Source organism: Felis catus, chromosome A1, assembly GCF_018350175.1.
Source record: "Felis catus isolate Fca126 chromosome A1, F.catus_Fca126_mat1.0, whole genome shotgun sequence".
NCBI lineage: Eukaryota > Metazoa > Chordata > Mammalia > Carnivora > Felidae > Felis > Felis catus.
Genome location: NC_058368.1, coordinates 28,477,905 through 28,498,847, shown reverse-complemented (window position 1 = coordinate 28,498,847; position 20,943 = coordinate 28,477,905). Strand labels below are relative to the sequence as shown.

At 38.0% G+C, this 20,943-nt stretch overlaps 1 protein-coding gene across 12 annotated transcripts in view; it reads left to right on the top strand.

Moving 5' to 3' along the window:
- Positions 1-20,943, top strand: part of DGKH (diacylglycerol kinase eta) — a 191,923-nt gene that overhangs the window by 94,400 nt on the left and 76,580 nt on the right. For 7 of the 12 annotated variants that reach the window (XM_023251911.2, XM_045053524.1, XM_045053521.1 and 4 more), the window contains 2 exons: positions 16,314-16,418; positions 16,710-16,842. In XM_023251911.2, the coding sequence (XP_023107679.1) occupies positions 16,314-16,418; positions 16,710-16,842 (238 nt within the window). The other 5 variants (XM_019827249.3, XM_011290413.4, XM_019827250.3 and 2 more) reach the window with 5 other exon arrangements.

The window sequence follows — 20,943 nt, the reverse complement described above, 5'->3', positions numbered from 1 at the left end:
TACTCTGATGATAATATTTACTATAACTACGATGTGCCGTCTCGAAATGCTGATAATTCATTCAGTTAATTATATCAGTCCTGGTAGGTAGTATTATGCTCTCCATTTTATAGATGACAAATCTGAAATGGAGAAGCAACACCTAATACATGTAAATAGTGACAATCTGAACCCGTCCAGGTCATCTGGCTTCAGTCTGTGCTCTGACTACTCTGCCATTGTGACTCTTTATTGTGGAGTTATTTTTTTTATTGTTTTAAATATTTATTTATTATTTTGAGAGAGAGAGAGAGAGAGAGAGAGAGAGAGAGAGAGAGAGAGAGAGAGAATCCCAAGCAGGCTCTGTGTCACCAGCTCAGATGGCAGATCTCACAAATCTTGAGATCATGACCTGACCTGAAATCAAGAGTTGGATGTTTAACTGAGTCACCCAGGTGCCCCATTTATTGTGGAGTTTTAAATGAGTTTGGTCAGATAGTATTCCTCTGTTGTTGTTTTTTTTATGTTTTTGGTTGCCTCTTCTCCAAGTCAATCACAGAATTTTCTATAGCATTGCCTGATACACTGCTAAACACTTGCTGGTCATACTGCCGATTTAGAATACTGTATTTTATTTTGGACACTATATTTTGAATAGAAATGTTGATCAAGAGTTCACAGAGGAAGGCAACCCATATTATACAAAGGTCTGGAAATCGTGGGATTGACTGACTTTAGAGGCCACTTTCTATCTGAAAGATTTGGGGAAATGACATCTTTTTAATATATGATGGATTCTCATGTCTAAGAGGCAGTCGACAGGTTTTATGTTACTGCAGTGTGCAGGAGAAAGATTCACAGTTGAATTCACAGAGGGACAATTTTAGCTCTACTTAAAAGAGAACTTTCTAACATGAGTCATCTGATAGAACAGGCCTCTTGTGAGGTAATGCCTCTGTCCATTATTAGAAATCTGTAGCCCTCTCATTCCCTACGAACTGGAAGGGGCCTTCAAGAACAGAGTTCTCAGAGCGGACTCAGGTTCAGAGGGCTGAAATGAATTTCTCAAGGTTGGGTGGCTGATAGCTATATACAACTAATGTAGAATTTGGGGCTCCCGGCTCTTGGGGTTTGTTCGGAGTAGGCAAGGAGTGGATTTAGAGATTCCCAGGCACTTTGCACACACTGTCTCATTCTACCAAACAGCAAGAGCTAAGTGACCATCCTTGAAGAATGCTGTTGGAGAGACCTTTGCATGGTGTGTGTATGTGGCAAGGAGTGAGGGGAGATGGTGGAGACTGAAATTTCTTGCATACCCAAAGACTGTCTTCTTTACCACTGGATCCCCAGGGTTAACACAAGGCCTGGAACAGAGGGGAAAGACAGTAAGTATTTGTTGAACGAAGGAAGGAATGTGCTGTTGAATGAATGAATGATAGACCCTAGTTTTCCTTTCAGAGAAATGTGTCATTTCAAGTTTTAGCTTAAAGCACACAGTTTCCTCATTTCTCCTCAATGATGACGGATTATAATATACCCATAAATATTTGTATCCTCGTTGAACTCTTTACATCATGACCAGATGATGTTTATGCTAACAATGAGTCTTAAAAACACGATTCTTGCCTGTGACTGATGATTGCAGTGGTCTCAAAATTATCTGATGCCTGATAATGGCAAACCACATATTTTTTATGTCTCTGTGGCTAACCTATTTTATAGCGCTCTAAAATGATACCACATTAATGCAATCTGAGTGGTTGTTTTGCCTCTTAAAATTGACTTATATGTAGTGTAGATGGCTTTATACTATGAAAGCTGATAATTTAAAAGTGGAGTTTGAAATTTGCATTCTTTTTTCTCTAACTTGGACATCAGGCTTTTAGAAATGAAATGCGTTATCATTGTTTCTGTAAGTACATCATGTTTATCTTTTCATGTAACGATATAACATCTTTTCCAAGAGTATAGCCTGGAGAAATACTTCTTTAAAGTTATTATGAGCTTCCTCAGACCAAAGTTCTAGGCAGGAAGAAACTATTGGTCCTTTTGTAGCTAAACTAAAAACTTGGAGTGCTCTATTTGTTAGGCTCATAATGTAAGAAAAGCTATCAGGGCAAACCTGCTAATCCTTCTCCCCTTGAGAACCTTTGTAGGAATTTAGAGTTGCTGTTTTGTACAAGTAGATTGTTGTTCACGTGAATATGTTTCAGGTTGTACATGCCTTTTCAGGATGGATAAAAGCATGCCTACCACCAAGGACTCACAGGTCTGTCCTCAAAAGTGCTACTGAAAAACCTCCAAAAGACTTAAACCTGAGGTTTAATACAATATGAGCAAGATACACACTTCACAGGATAGATTGTAAAGAAGGTTTTTTAAGTCCTTGGGTTCATCAGTGGCTTCCCTGCCTACACTATCCAGAATTAGCAGAGGTCATGAAAGGTACTGTTTATGTATGCCAAGGCATATGGACAAGGCTACTTACCCACTGCAATAGCACAAGATTGGAAATACCCCAAATGTTTAAGTTAGAGACTGGTTGAAATGAATTATGAAATATTTCACAGAGTGCAGTGTTATGCAACCGTGAAGAAGAAGGAGTCTGCTCTGTGTATAATAATGCACACCGAACTCCAAGTTGTGATCAGTGTGAAAAGCCAGATGTAGAACAGTGAGCATGTGTAAAATGTTACTCTGTGTTTGTTACTCTGTGCTTGTTTGTGTGTATGTGCAGGCAGCTATACATTTAAACCTTGAAAGATCGTATATTTGTTGTATATACAGAGCATTTCTCTGGAGAGATACGTAGAAGCTGACAGATATGTGCCTTCAGGAAGGAGACTTGGTAGCTGGGGGCAGGCTTGGGAGGGAGATGTATTTTTCGTCCTAAATATATTTTGAACGTTTTTGTTTGTGTCACAAATCCTTATTACTTATTCAAGAAAAGTTCTAAGTGCTACATGAGAGCCCTTTCTGGCAACTTCTTATCAGATGCATTTGACAAGAGTTATGGATTTAGCAGGAAGCCCATGTTGGACATTGCTCTACTGTTCAAGCAAACCATCATAAAGGCCATCTGTAACGGGAGGGAAGGAAGAGGTGCATGAGAGATCTTGTGGGAAAGACTGGAGAGCCATGGCCAACAGGAAAGGAAGGAGGAGAGGAGGAAACTAACATAGAGTTGTTGAATTTGGGAGGACTGCTATATAAATGATGCCTTTAATTACGGGTAGAAAACAAGAATACAAGTAGGCTTGTGGGGAGTGAAAAGAAGGCACTGTGATTTAGACACTGAGAATTTGAAATGATGGTAAGGTATCTTGGCAATGTCTAGTAGGCAATTGAAAGATGCTTTAAAAACTATTAAAATGGCTTAAAGTACTTCTTTGGTATCATGTTCATGGCTCTTTGTAAGTTTCTAGCATATCCGGTGTCTTGTCTATTCCTTAAGTATGATTGTGGTGTAATGGAAAATTTAGGTTTTGGAAATGTTTTAGTTTTGTGGTGACTGGTACAAACAAGATAATTATTTTGTTTTGAACTTTCCCATTACATATGTGTTCTGTACAAAGCAATTTACGGTTACAAACAAATAGAGCTTGTGCCAAGGGAATGAGGCTAATGCTTTGTTCCAATCTCTGGTACATTCTGAAAATATTAAATGTGTGGTAAAACTTTTAATGTGTCCATTAACTAGTACTCATGGCTAATTTACAGCAGAAGTGTGTGTGATAGCTTACATAAATAATTTCTAAAATCACTGTGATCCTTGTTATTGTGATTACTGCTAAGAAAAAACCCTCTCAGTTTCCAATGTACTATATATATCATATATATACTATATATGATTATATATCTTGTCAATATTTTGTTTTGTAAAGGTGCCTGGTTTGCAGAGACCTATCTATGTTAACAAATTTTCTCCTTCTCCTTCTCCTTCTCCTTCTCCTTCTCCTTCTCCTTCTCCTTCTCCTTCAACTTCTTCTTCTTGTTGTTATCATCATTATCATTATCATTATCATTATTATTAATTTACCAGCACCTTTTCTTGCTCATCTTTAAAGAATCTCCAAGTATGTATCGGATTGAGATATAACTGTACAGTTGCCCTGATCATTTTTAAGAGAAGAAAAAGTGAGCAGCATGTGAAGCCTTTTCTGCCTGTTCGTCCAGGGTAATGTCAGTAAACTCTTTGATATTCCTTCCTTGCTAGTAGATGGCTAGGGAGGCAGACAGAATTCATTTTCAAATCCTACATGGACCTTTCATATGAAAGATGGAATGAGATAATATATGTGATCATATTGACAGCAAAGCACTCTGAAAGTGTAAGATCTGCAAAAGTAATCATTCTGCTTATTTATCAAGATTACGGCCCCCTACACCCTTCTTATTTTTCAAGAACTTAACTATTAATTCTTCTGAGGAAAGGTTGTTTGCATCCATGGATAGTCATTAGAATTATGAATATAATAGGAAAATAGATTATAGTCTCATTGATTTCCCAGTTCACTATTACAAGAGCAAAAGCTGTAATTGTGTATCATAGTTATTTTATGAGTGTGGCAGGCTGAAGAATGGATCCCAAAGGTATTTACATCCTAATTAATGTCTGTAACCTGTGAATGTCACTTTATATGGCACAGAGGACCTTGTAGTTTTGATCATGTTAAGGATCTTGAGATGAGATCATTCTGGATTATCAGTGGGCCCTGTGTAATCACAGGGGCCCTTGTAAAAGGGAGGCAGGAGGAATTAGTCAGGGAATATGTGAAGTTGGCTTGGTGCAAGGAAGGGGCCATGAGCCAATGAATGAGGGTAGCCTCTAGAAGAGGAAAAACAAGGTTCTTCCCTACAGCCTCCAGAAGGAATGCAGCCCTTTGGACACCTTGACTTTAAACTTCTTACCACCACAACTGAAGAGAATTTGTTCAGCAGCAACAGGAAACTAATGCCATAAGGATTGATCAAACATTAATAACTACAGATTTTTTGAATTCTAAGAAACTGTTAATACCGACTTGAATCCAAACTTTCTTTATCAAAGTCTTCAAAGAAGCAGTGGTTTATTATTATACATGTAATTTACCTATATAAATGACAGAATAGGATACCCCAGTAAGCATCACGGAAAGTCTCTCTTGATAGACTCTCTGAGGCCTTTGCCATGGCCTTTCTCCAGAGAGAGCAGGGCAGGGCAGCGAAGCCTGCACAGGGACCACCTTTTTCTTCTGCGGTTTCACTATGTCCTTCTATCTTTGGTTCTCCAGTGAACCAGAAGCTTCTGGGAAGTTCCAAGTAGGTCCTTTACTCTGGAACAGAATCTTAAAGACTAGATAGTCCCCAAAAGATTTTAAATAGATGGCTTTCTTTAACACTTTCTGTATAGATTCTAACACGATATGAATTAGACCATGTTGAATTCATTTGCTTGTTTGAAACCTGGGTCCTGCCAGCTTACATGTCTCTATTTTATTGTTAATATTTTATTAAATGCTTTCAGTAAAATTTTGATTTTAGAGTATTTTGGATTTTTACATTGAAATAAAGGAAAAACTCACTTTTTAGAATGTGAGATACATTGGAAATCCTGGGTATGTAATGAGAAGGTTGGTACTTGATAGCATTGAAATCTGTGCTTCCTTTTTTCATGGAAACATATCAGAATTTATGTTTTATTTATATTTAATACTTTAAGGCAGTAAAAAAAAACAATATTAGGTTATAGAGGAAAATCAGATTAACATGGACAATGACTTTGTTATGAAGCCATTATTCTTAGTCAAGAAGCAGGTTTTGTGCCGACCTAATCTTAAGCAGAGTCATCAAAGCTCAATAATTATGGAAGTGGATGGGGCGCCTGGGTGGCTCAGTCAATTGAATGTCCAACTTTGGCTCAGGTCACAAGCTCACAGTTTGTGGGTTTGAGCCCCACATTGCGCTCTGTGCTGGCAGTTCACAGCCTGGAGCCTGCTTCAGATTCTGTGTCTCCCTCTCTCTCTGCCCCTCCCCTGCTGGTGCTCTGTCTCTCTCTGTCTCTCAAAAATAAATAAACATTTAAAAATAAAAAAAAAGAATTATGGAAGTTGGGGTACCTGGATGGCTGTCTGTTAAGCATCCAGCTCTTGATTTCAGCTCAAGTCATGGTCTCACAGTTAGTGAGATTGAGCCCCAGTTCAGGCTCCTCACTAACAGTACAGAACCTGCTTGGGATTCTCTATCTCCCTCTCTCTCTCTGCCCCTCCCCTGCTCATGCTCTCTCTCTCTCTCTCTCAAAATAAATAAACAAACCTAAAAAAAAAAAAAAGAATTATGGAAGTAAGATTTGCAACGCTGTCTTCAGCTCAGTCCATCCCACCCCATCTCACTCAGTGATTGGAAGACTTACCTCTTCAGCTTCTATGGACATTTCAGGTCATTTGATTAAGGAGACCACATTATTCATCTAATTTGAGTTTGATACAAGAGAAGGCCATAAAAGGTCAGAAACTTGAGTCCTGGCAGGTATGGTCTGCAAGTTGAGTACAGAGCAAGGATTGAATAGAGCCTATATCCCTAAGACACCCAGGTCCCTCACCTCCTTAGTTCCTTGAAGAGTTTTGCTTGGGGTTCCCCAATGTTTGGGTACAGTTGTTTTCACTGTGAAAACTTTCAAATATATACAAACTCAGGGTAACTCTGAACCCCACATTCCCATTGCCCAGCTCCTGCTGCCGTCTGCGTGTTGCCACATTGCTTCATCTCGTCTCTCTCTTTCCCTATTTTCTCTGGAATGTTTTAAAGCAAACCTTTCACACCATTCTACTTGACCCCTCATTCTTCAGTAGGCGTTGCTAGATTTTAACTCTGCTTCTTTTCCATCGTTCTTCTCAAACAAAGCCTGGATATGCAGAAGCTGCGGAAGAGAGAGATTGCCCGTAGTTTCTGAATTTAGTATTTCACAGTGAAGGAATAATCTTTTCTTTTGATTTTGATTTTACTTTACTTGTTATAACACTGCTATTACTGTTTTGTTAACTCCTCATATAAGGAGTGTATTGGCTAATTGTAGACAACCCCTTTAGTATCTACATTTGTTTTTTTCTCTTCAATGTATTGTAACAAAACTAATTCCATACTTAATTTACAGAGCTGATTAAAGAATCAATGAGATATTGTCTTTTTGCCGTAAGTTTGTAGTCAAGTATTCTATAGATAAGAAGACAGACATCTTCTTGGCAAAGACGTTCTGCTCTTGTCCAGAGGTCTTTTTCCTTTCTATAATTAGTACATTTCTCAGAATAATAGTTTTACATATTTACAAAAAAACTTCCATCAAAATTGATTCTGTCCATACTTGCACTTCTTTGTAGAATTTTGTCACGAATTTCATATTATGCTACAGAATTCTCAAAATTTTTTTTAATGTTAATTTATTTTTGAGAGAGAGAGAGAGACAGAGCATGAGCAGGGGAGGGGCAGAGAGAGAGGGAGACACAGAATCCGAAGCAGGCTCCAGGCTCCGAGCTGTCAGCACAGAGCACGACGCAGGGCTCGAACTCACGAACCGTGAGATCATGACCTGAGCCAAAGCCGGACGCCCAACCGACTGCGCCACCCAGGCGCCCCTATGCTACAGAATTCTCAATTATTTATACCAAAGTTTAGGTAATTACTTGATTTATAGCTTCATTTTTGAAGTTAATGTTATATATACAAATGATATATAACTTCTCCTTAGAAAAGTAAGCAGCATTGGGGCAGACTTCCCTGTGTTCATGACTAATGCCTCCCTCTTTATTTTGAGAACCTATGCAGATGTTTGGTACTTCCTAGTCTACATTACAGGAATGCCCACAAAGATCAGTACGTTGTTATTCAGCTAGAATGACTCATCCATTGGAAGGATGATCAGTCAGCCAAAACCAGAAGGGTAGAATGACTTTCAAAGATCCTCTTTAACTTTCAGTAAAGGGTGTGTATGTGTGTTTTGTGTATAAATCTAAATATAGTTCTAAATAGACATCTGAAAAAATTTGTAGAGCCTTCTGAAAGGGAATAGGAAGACCTTAGTTCAGCATCCAAGCCATATGATTTAGGATCCTGTTCACAATAGTGTGCTATCGGCATGGCAGGATTTCCCTATCAATTCCAGCAATGGGTTAATAATTGGCTCTTGAGTGTGTGTGAATTACCTGTCAACCTCAGTCTTATCGTTAGCCCACTACATCTTTGTATGTTATTTTACATCATTTGACATATTGTTAAATGTGTGCTCTGCGATTTTATGGAACTACTCTCTTCACGAGCACGTAATGCAGGTTCCACAGTGTTTACAGCTATATCATGAGTGTTTACTATATTGCAGCAGTATAATAATGTCTCTTCCTAATATACGATTCTGTTATTTTACAGACTTAAATTATACTATCTGTTGAAAATGTCCATAGCTCTTCCTTTGCCAGATGCGCGTTTGTTGTGACTGTACTTTTCTTAGTCTCCCACTAAAATTCAAGCATCATTTGGGAGAAAATACGCATTGAAACTTTATCATCTGGTAGTGCCTCAGAAAAATTTACTTTTAGGTCAGAAGTTGTCATCTTAGAAAATAGATGGGACTCGGGGCAACTGGATGATGAAACAGTGAAGTATTGATCCCAGAAGAAAAAGGAGTCAGTCTCTCTATGCAGGACTTGCGAACTCAAATGCCTCCAGGGGCCACTTGGTAATTTAAGTGTATGAAGTGGCCAGCTGAAGAAACTAGGTCTAAGCTGCTTGTACTGTGATGAGCAAAGTACCTGTCCAAAATGGATTTTAACTTGTTGTTGTTTTATAACTCACCACTTCTGGGTTCAAACAGATTGACCAAACAAAAACATCAGAGGTCGTCATTTGGTGACCTCTGTTATATCCCTTGGGGTGCTGTAGGTGGTAGACTATTTCAGATTGAACCATACAAAGGAATTCTGTTAGGTACAGATGAGAACACTGGAAATTGGGGAGCAGAAGGTCCTGAAAAGGGAGATACGGAGCCATAAAGATTAACAGCACTTTCTCTGCATTACTTAGACCAGATCCTGACTTGATTAACAGACAGGTTGGATGCTTCCATTGCCCTTCACGGCTGGTAAGCAAAGATGTGCATCAGAATCACCTGTATAGCTTTGCCAAACTACTGATTACGTCTGAAATTATCCATGCCTCCCTCCAAAATGAGATTTCGATTTACCAAGTCTGGTTTGGAGCATGACTAGCTAAGTTTTGTATATTTTATAAAAACTCTTAGCTCCATGCAGGTGCACCCATGTGGTTGAGGACCTGTGCTCTTGGATGTAGAGTGCCCCGGGCCACTTTGAAATAAGGGAGTAAATGTCTCTACCCTCATGATACTCACTTAGGATGAGACACTACATTGCATTCTGGCGCATTTAAATTGTTCAAGTGAATTATTTCCTTTCATACAAGAGGAATGAAAAAATCAACATACACCACTTAAGAGTTGGATATATATATTTGAGGGAGGCTGGAAGAGGCAGGTATGTTAAGACCCAGCATTTGGCAACTTCAAGTATAGCAAAGCTAGTTTTAAAAAGACATAATTCTACCTGATTTGGCTTTAACAAAAGTCAAATTATATCCCCTAAGTTATACAAATTCAGGCAATAGAAAATTGTTGAGTACACTTAGACTTCCTGTTAGTTCTGCTATCCAAGAAAGACTTCTCACTGCATATGAATTTTCATTTCAATCAGGCAGTTCAGGATTAATCACTAAGGATAAAAAAAATAAGTACTGCATTTGATATAAATGGAATCACACAGTATGTGGTCTTTTGTAACTGGCTCCTTTCATTTGGCATAATGTTTTTTTTTTTTTGTTTTGTTTTTAATTTTTTTTTTCAACGTTTATTTATTTTTGGGACAGAGAGGGACAGACCATGAACGGGGGAGGAGCAGAGAGAGAGGGAGACACAGAATCGGAAACAGGCTCCAGGCTCTGAGCCATCAGCCCAGAGCCCAACACGGGGCTCGAACTCACAGACCGCGAGATCGTGACCTGGCTGAAGTCAGACGCTTAACCGACTGCGCCACCCAGGCGCCCCTGGCATAATGTTTTTAAGGTTCATCCATGTTGCAATGCTGTCCGTCTCTTTTCTTTTTTTTTTTTTTTTTTAATTTTTTTTAACGTTTATTTTATTTTTGAGACAGGGAGAGACAGAGCATGAACAGGGGAGGGTCAGAAAGAGGGAGACACAGACTCCAAAGCAGGCTCCAGGCTCTGAGCTGTCAGCACAGAGCCCGACGCGGGCTAGAACTCACGGACGACCGCGAGATCGTGACCTGAGCGAAGTCGGACGCTTAACCGACTGAGCCACCCAGGCGCCCCTGTCCATCTCTTTTCTTACTCCATGTTTTAAAGTTTTCCTTTTTTATTTTTGCCATGACATCTCTAGAAAGTGATACTGATTTTGAATTTCAAGTCGGGATAGCAGGGTAACTTTATAGATGAATTTGGGTCAAGAAACTGATTTGATTTAGACGGATTAATTATGTAGTCATTATCAAACATGGCTTCAATTTTGCTTGATGTCAGACCTAGTTTTATTTTTAATTAAAAAAAGTAATTTTTAATTAAAAAATTAATTTAAAAATATTTAATTTTTTTTTATTTGGGTGTAGTTGACACACGATGTTACATTAGTTTCAGGTGTATGGCATAGTGATTTGGCAACTGTAAACATTATGCTGTGCTCACCACCAGGGTAGCTAGCTACCCTCTGTCACCATGCATGCTATTACAATGTCATTGACGATATTCCTTATGCTGTGCCTTTTATTTCCATGATGTATTCATTCCATAACTAGAGACAAAGTAGATTCGTTGTTGCCTAGGGCTGGGGGTGGGGCCAGATTCGGAGGAAAATGGGGAGTTACTGTTATTAAGAGGGTTCCTTTTTGACGTGAAAACATTCTAAAATAGATTATGGTGATGGTTGTACAATGCTGTAAATACAATAAAAACCATTGAACTGTACCGTTTAAGCAGATGAATTGACTAGTATTGTGAATTATATCTCAATAAAGCTGGTATTAAAAAATAAAAAGGAAAAGGAAATGTGTATAGTTTATTTTTAAGTATTTTGATAGAGCAGAGGTGATCAGTTTGGTATAAAGAAATAAGGGTCTCCTAGTGGAAAAAGTTTGTTGGACATTTAAAATTACCACAGAAGTTTGGGGCACCTGGGTGGCTCAGTCAGTTAAGCATCTGACTTTGGCTCGGGTCATGATCTCAAGGTTCGTGAGTTCAAGCCCCGCGTCAGGCTCTGTGCTGACAGCTCAGAGCCTGGAGCCTGCTTTGGATTCTCTCTCTCTCTCTCTCTCTCTCTCTCTCTCTCTCTCTCTCTCTCTCTCTCTCTGCTCTTCCCCTGCTAATGCTCTGTCTCTCATTCTCTCAAAAATAAATAAACATAAAAAAAATTTTTTTAAAACTGACAAGCTTAAAAAAAAATTACCACAAAAGTTTGTAAAGTGCCCTTCACTGCAGAATCAAAAATCTAAGTTAGAAGAAGAAACTCTCTATTTGAATGTCTTAAGCATGACACCTACTAGAGAGGGCATGCTGAGCTCTCTCAGTACTGCACAGGGATCTGATGCCCAACACTCTGCCAAGCCTTTTGCCATCTTATGTTCCTGCTGTGAGGAAGCTGAGACCCAGTGCAGTTAACGGGAGGGGTTGGGGGGGGGGGAGACAATATTTTTCCTAGTATTTGATATTTTCCTAGTATCTTCTAAATAAAACTCATTATCATTATTCTGGTTTTGGTGGTTTGCTAGTCAGTGACTATTTTGTTAGCGAACTGCTTCCAGTTTGTGTTGTCTTGGACTGTGGACCACACTTAAAAAAGAAATATATACATTACAGAAGAAGTCTGTAAATAGATACATAATTGCTGTCAGCGCCAAGAACTGTGATGCTAGTATTTACTGAGCTTTGGTTTCCTAACAGACGCTGTGCTGAATGCTTTACTTGGATGGTCTCACTAATCCCACACCACACTCTGTAGAGCTGGGAGTTAATGCTTTATCCTCACTTAGCAGGTGCAAGACGATGGCTCATAGAGAGGAGGAAACATTGTTCACAGCCGCACAAGTAAGAAAGGACGCTGTTGGTCTTCATTCTAAGTGGGCCTGACTCCAGAATTTGGGCGCTGAATCACTCTGTTGTTACCTTAATGGCTTCCAATAGAGAATTTGCAGACTAGCAATTCCCTGTAATTCACTTGGCTACAGAAACTTCTGTCATTTCTTAAGTTCTAACAGTGTTGTGGGGAACAAGTAAAATATCTTTAGGACACTGGTTTTCAAACATACTTGCACTTTGCAATTATCTGGAAGTTAAAAAAAAAATAAAGCTGGCAGCTGGGTCCCAGCCTCAGATGTTCTGAGTTAAATGGTATGGAGTGTGGCCTGGACATTGGGATTTTTTAAAAAATCTCCCAGGTGATTCTAGTGTGCAGCCAACTTTAAGAACTGCCTCGGGGGTGCCTGGGTGGCTCAGTACAACTTCAGTTCAGGTCGTGATCTCAGTTCGTGGGTTTGAGCCCCGTGTCGGGCTCTGTGTTGACAGCTCAGAGCCTGGAGCCTGCTTCAGATTCTGTGTCTCCCTCTCTCTCTGCCCCTCCCCCGCTCACGCTCTGTCTCTCAAAAATAAATAAACATTAAAAAAATTTTTTAAATAAAAAAAAAACTGCTTGTGAACAATGCAAAGTTTTAAATTCTGAATTCCCATCCTTCTGTTAGTAAAAAAAAAATAGTGGTTTTGTTACAAAAGTACTACGTATTTGCTTTAGAAACCATAGACAAACAAAAAATACAATTATGATTCTCTGTAATCCCCTCACTGAAAGATGACCAATACAGTATTTGTGGGTTTTTTTTTCCCTGTGCATGTTTATGTGTTTAAAGTCTTAACCATAATGTTACTCTTCTATAGAACTTTATGTATTTAATGTCTCCTTTCTTATGCATTTATATGCTTTAGCAGACTGAGAAATTTTTGATTCTTATCCATAGGTAATAGTGTTGTTGGATTAATAGTAAATAGGCCAATAACTCTCCAAATGGAGCAATATCTCTATTAATGGAGAGTTTGTATATTATTTGAGGTAGCATTTAGGAAACTGATTTAGATGGCTCTCCTATGTGTTCATCTTATACAGCACTTTTTCAGACAAGCAAACCTTGGTTTACCTCCTTATCTCTTTTCTGGACTGTTAAGGCAAAGCCCATATAGTTTGTACCCCTGGGTTCTGGGCCCTGGGCTCTGGGCTCTAGTCTTCTAGACTTCCTGGCCTACGTCCTCCCCCTCAGGCTCAGAGAACCCTCCCTAGGAATAGCCGCCTCCCACACCTCTGTCTTTCCACCTTCCCACACTACTCACCTATCATAATAAAAACGCTGAGTTCAATATACTTTCAGAGTGAGAAGCAAATAATTTTCAGAGTTTGCTGCTTCTCAAATAATTTTCCTAATAAAGATTTGGATGAGAAACCACTGTAGTGTAAGGGAGTTTAGTTAGGATACAACCAGAGCCTGTCAGCTAACAATTATGATTATCCTATTCTTTCCTACAAAGGTGGAATATGAGGAAGAATTCAAATAAAAGGTGGGGAGAGAACTCATAGCTTTGGTGGGCTGGTGAGGGTTTACCCCAGAGGAGAAAGGGTCAATCTGGGAGACTTTATGGGTTTGGTTGGTAAACCAGCCTTGTCTTCAGTTAGGCCCAGACTACTCCAGGCTTTTGGAGGAAGCATTTTTAATACGGTAGCCACAAAACCAGACATCTCTGCATCATGATTTACAAAAGATTTTCTTTTTCATACATATTTTTTATAACTATAATCAGTGGATTTGTTAATCACCCTTGATCACAAGGCCTATAAATCAAAATTGCTTGTAGTTATTTCTGGCTCTTAAAAACTTAACATTTATTTTAAGAATGTGTTATGATCTTTTTTCTAAGTGTTTATTTATTTTTGAGAGAGAGCAAGCATGTACACATGAGCAGGGGAGGGGCAGAGAAAGAGGGAGACAGAGGATCCAAAGCAGGCTCTGTGCTGACAGCAGACAGCCTGATGCAAGGCTCGAACTCACCAAGTGTGAGATCACCTCCTGAGCCAAAGTCAGACGCTTAACTGACTGAGCCACCCAGGTGCCCCAAGAATGTGCTATGATGTTTACTTGCTTATTATTGACCACTTTTAAACAAATTTATGTTAAAAGGAGGAAGCTGCAAAATTATACATTTACTTCATTGGCATATCAGTGTGATATACATTGCTGAAATTTTTTTAGGATTGAGCCATTTATGTAGTTCCAAAAGCTATAAGAAAAATTAGAAGCTGTTTCCCTATTCTTTTTCTCCCCTTTTTGTTGAATTCACGATGACTTATGATGAATATAAAGGCATTAAAGATAGTTAAAACCACCAAATATACTGCTTTCCTTTGAATTCAACAACAACAAAACAAAATCAAAGAATAAAATAACAAGCCTGGTTTATTTATCTGAATGATATTTGTCTCCCTACAAGATCATAATGAAAGAGAGGGAATCCTTAGAGTTCATCCTATAGTGTAGTAACTAACTAACTAACTAACTAACTAACTAAATACATAAATAAATAAAAATAAATGCTAGAGGTAAATACTTATTCAGGTAAATGTCAGATTTATTCAGTCAGTCCAGTGTAAGTGGGAGATTTCTGGAGTACCATGCCAGTCATCAGAGCCAGGAGAGTATTATGATATAATGGTATCTCTTCTGCTGCATTGGATGAGCTGTCCTAGAAAAACATTTTGAAGCAATAAAGCATCCATTTAGCTCCTGAGTAATGAGGGAGTCAGTGCTCTTTCATTAACTATTTATTCAGGAAAAGAAGTGACCAACTGCTGAAAAGCTTTATCCAAAGAGGGTAGTGGAAAACAGAAGAAAATGCAGAAGTGAGGTTCTGTTCAGTTTCATATGCAATTAACAAATACCCAAAGCTGAACGGTTGATGCTTCTCCTCCATGTGACTTCTGGCTGACTGTATTTAAGTGTGAGTGCCTGTCAGATGTATGAAAGGGCCCCTTGGTTTAAGGAAGGATTGTGCAGTCTACACTAAAGACCAAAGAAAGGAAGCAATGAGCGGTGAGTAGCTAAGATTGGGCTGGTGTCTACAGTTTTAAATAATGGACTTATTTCCTATGATGAACAGTACTGATTTGAGGCGCGCTGGTTTACTCCTGTTGGGAATTGTTCCTTTTATTTTTAGATGATTATTCCTTTCTCATGACTTCAGAAATCTGTGCTATAATGAAGTATGTAGATTATCACTCGATCAAATGGCTTCTAACTTAAGAAAAGTTATTTGCTATCTAAATATATAACTTACTATTTGGAAATAGTTTCTAGGTGTGTGTGTAAATTTTGCTCTTCTTCCACAAGTATATAAGTAGTCCCTTCTTTGCAGTGAATGCTTAGGACTTAGCAACTTCAAGATTACAAACAGAATATTGTATTCACACATAAATAGGGCTAATTTCAAGCCATTTCAGAATCTCACTTTGGAGCACTTTTGATGCTATAACAGCACAAAGCCTTCATTTCATTTGCTGTAAGACTCTTGGTCTGTGTTCTTTAGTGACATGAAAAAAGATGAGTCACAATTATTTTCTTCCCTTAAAGCCAACCGAAGGGTTTTTACGTTAATTCTTCCCTCCCTGGCTCTCGCTAAAAAGTAGTATAGGGGAATTCTATACAACGAAGAAACAATCCTTCATACAAATCATATTAAAATAGACAGTGGAAATGGTATGTAAATCCCACATTATTTAATAGCAGAATATTGTTGATATTGTCAAAAACCAATTATGAATCATTCCATGTTGCATTCCTCTGGTTTTCAATTTTTTTTTTTATTTCCATACCGAAAACTATGTACTCATTTGAAGCTTACCATGAATTATTTCGAAGCATACTTAACATCACTTTTCAAGATACCTTCCATGAAGTAAGAGTACATTGTCGATTTGGATTCACAGCCTTTGGTAATGGACTAAAAAAGTCTAAGTAAATAGCAGTGAGCTTAAAGACAAGAAATTCCTCCTTAGAACTAAGTTTTCTTTCCTAGACCCCATTGTATCATACTCAGAGAAAGAAAATTATTTACGTTACGGAGACTCTCACTTGCTTCATCAAGGAAATGAGGACGCGGAGTTTAGAAATACAATTTCCTCGCGCGATTGCTAAGTTTTGCAGTAATCTGTCCTTTCGGTGATTAACAATCATTAGATTGAATTCCCCTTTCAGATAATCACTCCCTTCAGAAGACTAATGCTGTGCGCTGAGAACAGGAAGGAAATGGAGGATTGGATGAGCTCACTGAAGTCTGTCCAGACCAGAGAGCCTTACGAGGTAAAGTGGCTTCTCTTCTGACGCCTCATGTTCTTAGAAAACCAATGTTATCTGAAGAACCGAAGCTATATTCCACAAAGCAAAGTATGTGTAGATTCATTAAGTAACTTGCTTAAATCTGATATTGATATTTCTTCCTTTTTTTTTCTTTTTTTTTTTTTTTTACTTAAAGGAGAGTGTTCTTGTTGTAAAAATTACGGATTTGAAACTTTAATCATAACTCATGCATTCCAAATGTTAACTCGCTGTCGTCTCCTTCTCTTGTTTGCCAAACCTGTGTCTCGTTTCTAGGTGGCCCAGTTTAACGTGGAACATTTCTCAGGGATGCATAACTGGTACGCTTGCTCCCATGCCCGACCCACTTTCTGTAACGTGTGCAGAGAGAGTCTTTCTGGAGTCACCTCCCACGGCCTGTCCTGCGAAGGTACTGTAGCGCCCAGCCTGCGTTCTCCCTCAGCACTGACCACTGTGGCACGATGCTGCCACATCTTGTGGGTACTTCTGTGCCGCGAACAGAGAAACATCACCCCAGGGAAACGTTTCCCTCGGGTGGGGGCTGCATCTGGGAGCACCTCAGTGCGAACACAGTGTTTAAGTTTCACTGCAGCTTAAAGTGGAGCTCAGAGCACACAGGACTGATGGGGAAATATTTTACCGAGAGAAAGATGATACGAATCATTAGGAAGGAAGTAGAAATCAAAATGTAGCATTTCGCTCCCGAGGAACTAGCAGGTGCTCCACAAAACATCTCTAGACTTTGTCTGTCATGCTGGTTTTCTAGAATTCTTTTTCTGTTCTGAATTGATTGCGGAGAACAAAACTTTCAGTGAGGACAGCACATAACGCTGACAGAATTTCTATTGTTTGTTATTTCTATTGTTATTTCTATTTCATTATTTTTTTAACTTTTTAAAATGTTTTTTTATTATTTTTGAGAGAGAGAGAGACAGACACACAGACAGACAGAATGCGAGGGGGAGGGGCAGAGAGGGAGACACAGAATCCAAAACAGGTTCCAGGCTTTGAGCTGTCAGCACAGAGCCCGATGAGGGGCTCGAACCCACGAACCTTGAGATCGTGACCTGAGCCAAAGTCGGATGCTTAACCGACTGAGCCACACAGGCGCCCCTCTATTTCGTTATTTTAAATGTTTTCTTTTATTTCATTTTATGTTTCATTTACATGGAGGCCATCCTTTTCTAAAAATAAGGCCAATGCTGTAGTTTTCGTATTAGGATTTGTGCATTTCTTAATTAAAAAGCAGTGACCAATAGAAGCAAATATACTAATAATTACCAAAAGAAAACTCATAACTTCTTTAGATTTATTTAATTCCGTACCTCAGTGAGCACACTTTACTTTCTGAACTATATCTAATATTAATACTGGCTTTTTTTTTTCTCTAATACAGAAACGTCTTAATTTTGAATAGCTTTTTATTCTTGAATAATAAAATAGTAATAGAGTCACAGTTTTCGTTCATTTTAAGGTACAAAATCTGAGATACGTCATAGTCTCAGCTATTTAATATGAGACAGCACAGAGGTTGAGAATAGAGTTCCTCAGTTTTATACCCTCAGGGTTCTGGTTCCGCTCCCAGCATTGCAAACGGTGACCAGGAGAAATAGTTCCACTGTTTTTGACTTTCATTTCCTCATATGTAAAACGGAGATAATAGTCATTTATACTATGTAGAGATACTATGAAAATTAAGTGAGAGAATATAAACAGGAAAGCTACTTTTCTAGTCAAGTGACTTGGGGAAGTTAGTAGCTGTGCTGTGTAAGAAATCCATCCAGTAAATAATTGAAGATTGCATCATGGCCTGATTGATGCATGAAAATGCATGAAAACAAACACTTGGAAGAGCCATTACACGTGTTTTTTTTGTTGTTGTTGTTTTTGTTTTTTGTTTTTTAGATTTAAACAATGATTGCAAATCAGGTGTAATTACTCTTTATGAATTTAGTAATCTGAAAGGTTCCTAGCTCTGAGTCTACTCTTACCCGGTCTGTAATACTCAGAGGTGTTCTTTCGAAGGTCCCCTTAGTGTTGCCTCCTAACCTCTTATTCCATTAAAAAAAAAAAAAAAATGCTAAAAAAAGATATCAGATCTGAGATACTCTGTGGTACTCTTCCGATTTGAGAATTAGGCATTATTAAATATATTTGTTTGTGAATTGAGTTTAAGCTGGGATGACTAAGTCGTTTCTAAACATTTTAAAGGAAAAATGAAAAGTACATTAGCTGATGAGAACAAGAAACTTAAAAGTCTTTAAATAAGTTTGTTATGTTATTCTGTTAATAATGAAGTCTTCCTGACTTCTTTATGGTTCTTTATTGTATTTTTAAATAATAGTTTTAGAAAAGTGTCTGTTAGTACTCATTTTCTCTGCTAATAAAAATTTTATTTTATTTTTTTTAATGTTTATTTACTTTTGAAAGAGAGAGAGAGAGAGAGAGAGAGAGAGAGAGCCTGAGCAGGAGAAGGACAGAGAGAGAGAGGGAGACACAGAATCTGAAGCAGGCTCCAGGCTCTGAGCTGTCAACACAGAGCCCAGTGTGGAGCTTGAACTCATGAACTGTGAGATCACGATCTGAGCTGAAGTCGGACACTTAACCGACAGAGCCACCCAGGAGCACCCCTCTGCTGATAAAAATTTTAAACCTGTGGCATCCTACCTTGGTATTGTTAGAAATAGACCAGAAGGCTTTAAAAATCCCAAGGGTTTTATGAATGTGTAAAGAAGTTACCTTTTTATTTTATGAGAATGTGGTTATTTAGCATAATTTTTTTGTAATCCAAGTTAAACTTTAGAAACTACCTCCAAATCTGAATAAACTGCTTGCTTGATAAAACAAAAGGCATAGGACACAAGAAGCTTTAAAAGACTTAACAAAGATGCAAACACACACAAAAAATTTCATTCAACTGTGACGATGAATAACTTTGTATTGGAATGGAAGTTTCCAGTGTGTGAAACCATCACTAAATTTACTTAATGTGTTTCACAGTAAAACAAGCTGTAATGATTTGTCTTCTGGGTTTGTGTTGAATAACTACTAAAATTGTTATTTTAAAGCCTTGCATACATGAAATATATGAATGAAAAATAGAAGATAGAATACTTTTCGTAAATAATTCCCTAAACCAATTGAGAATGTTAATTATAATTTCAAAGCATAATTGTTCTTCACAATTATTTAAATAGTAATTGAACAAAAAAAGTTAAATGGTGATTTTTTTCTCTTTTAATCAATAACATCAAATATGTTAACATGGGACTCTATGAATTTTTATTATAGCCAGTGTTGAACACTTAGAAAGATTCAGTGTGGTAGACTGGAAATTGCAGATAAAAAATCATAATTTTGTTACTTGTCAGTATATATTTTTAAGTTCTGTGGTTTTGAGATAATGGCTTTATAGGTCAGGGAAAAGTGATTTATTTCACAATAACTTATTTGGAGAAATCTAATTGTCGCCTAACAAAATTAAAGTGTTTATTAATAATTTCCATTCCTCAGTGACCATAATCACAGTCTGGTTTATTTTTTTATTATTATATGCTATATTAAGCAACTTTGCAATTTTCAAGACTCTTTGCATGAAGCACTGTATTATTACAAGTGTAATTTTTGTTTTTACTGAGCTGTTTGATTTTTAATGGCAAAATTTTTAAAAAGCTGTGAAATTATTCCCTGTTGCTCTCTTTTACTTCCTTCTCTGTAAAAAACAATTATTGACTATTAATACCAAATACTTACTTGTACTTAAAAAGCAAGCCTGGGGATTATGTTGCAAATAAAACTAAAACTAGGACCACATTTTTAAGAAACACCATAACAGATGAAAAGACCTAGGGATGCTAATTAACCTCAATTTTAAAATAGAACATGAGAGCGAAAGGGAGCAGGTCATGCTAAAACTGTTTTTCAGGGGCGCCTGGGTGGCGCAGTCGGTTAAGCGTCTGACTTCAGCCAGGTCACGATCTCGTGGTCCCTGAGTTCGAGCCCCGCGTCGGGCTCTGGGCTGATGGCTCAGAGCCTGGCGCCTGTTTCCAATTCTGTGTCTCCCTCTCTCTCTGCCCCTCCCCCGTTCATGCTCTGTCTCTCTCTGTCCCAAAAATAAATAAACGTTGAAAAAAAAAATTTAAAAAAAAAACAAAACTGTTTTTCAAACTAAGCTTATACTTCCTAAACTTCCTATAGTATAAGCTTATACTTCCTGTTTCTTTACACTACTGTTTATCGGCAGTGAGATTCCATTAAAAAATTAGTTATTCTATATAAATCTGTGCTTGAGTCACAGAATCATTTAGAACAAAAGCTGTATGATTTCCAGGAAAGCATTTGTCAAGGTGCACAAAAGAGCAGATAAATGAAACTAATGTAGACTAATATTTCTCAAAAAAAAACCCAAAAACAGTTCAGCTTAAGTGACCTTTTACCTATTGGCTATCCATGACATCTGAAGCATTTTGAACATTATTTTACCTGACCCTCTCATTTGCGTGCCACATTA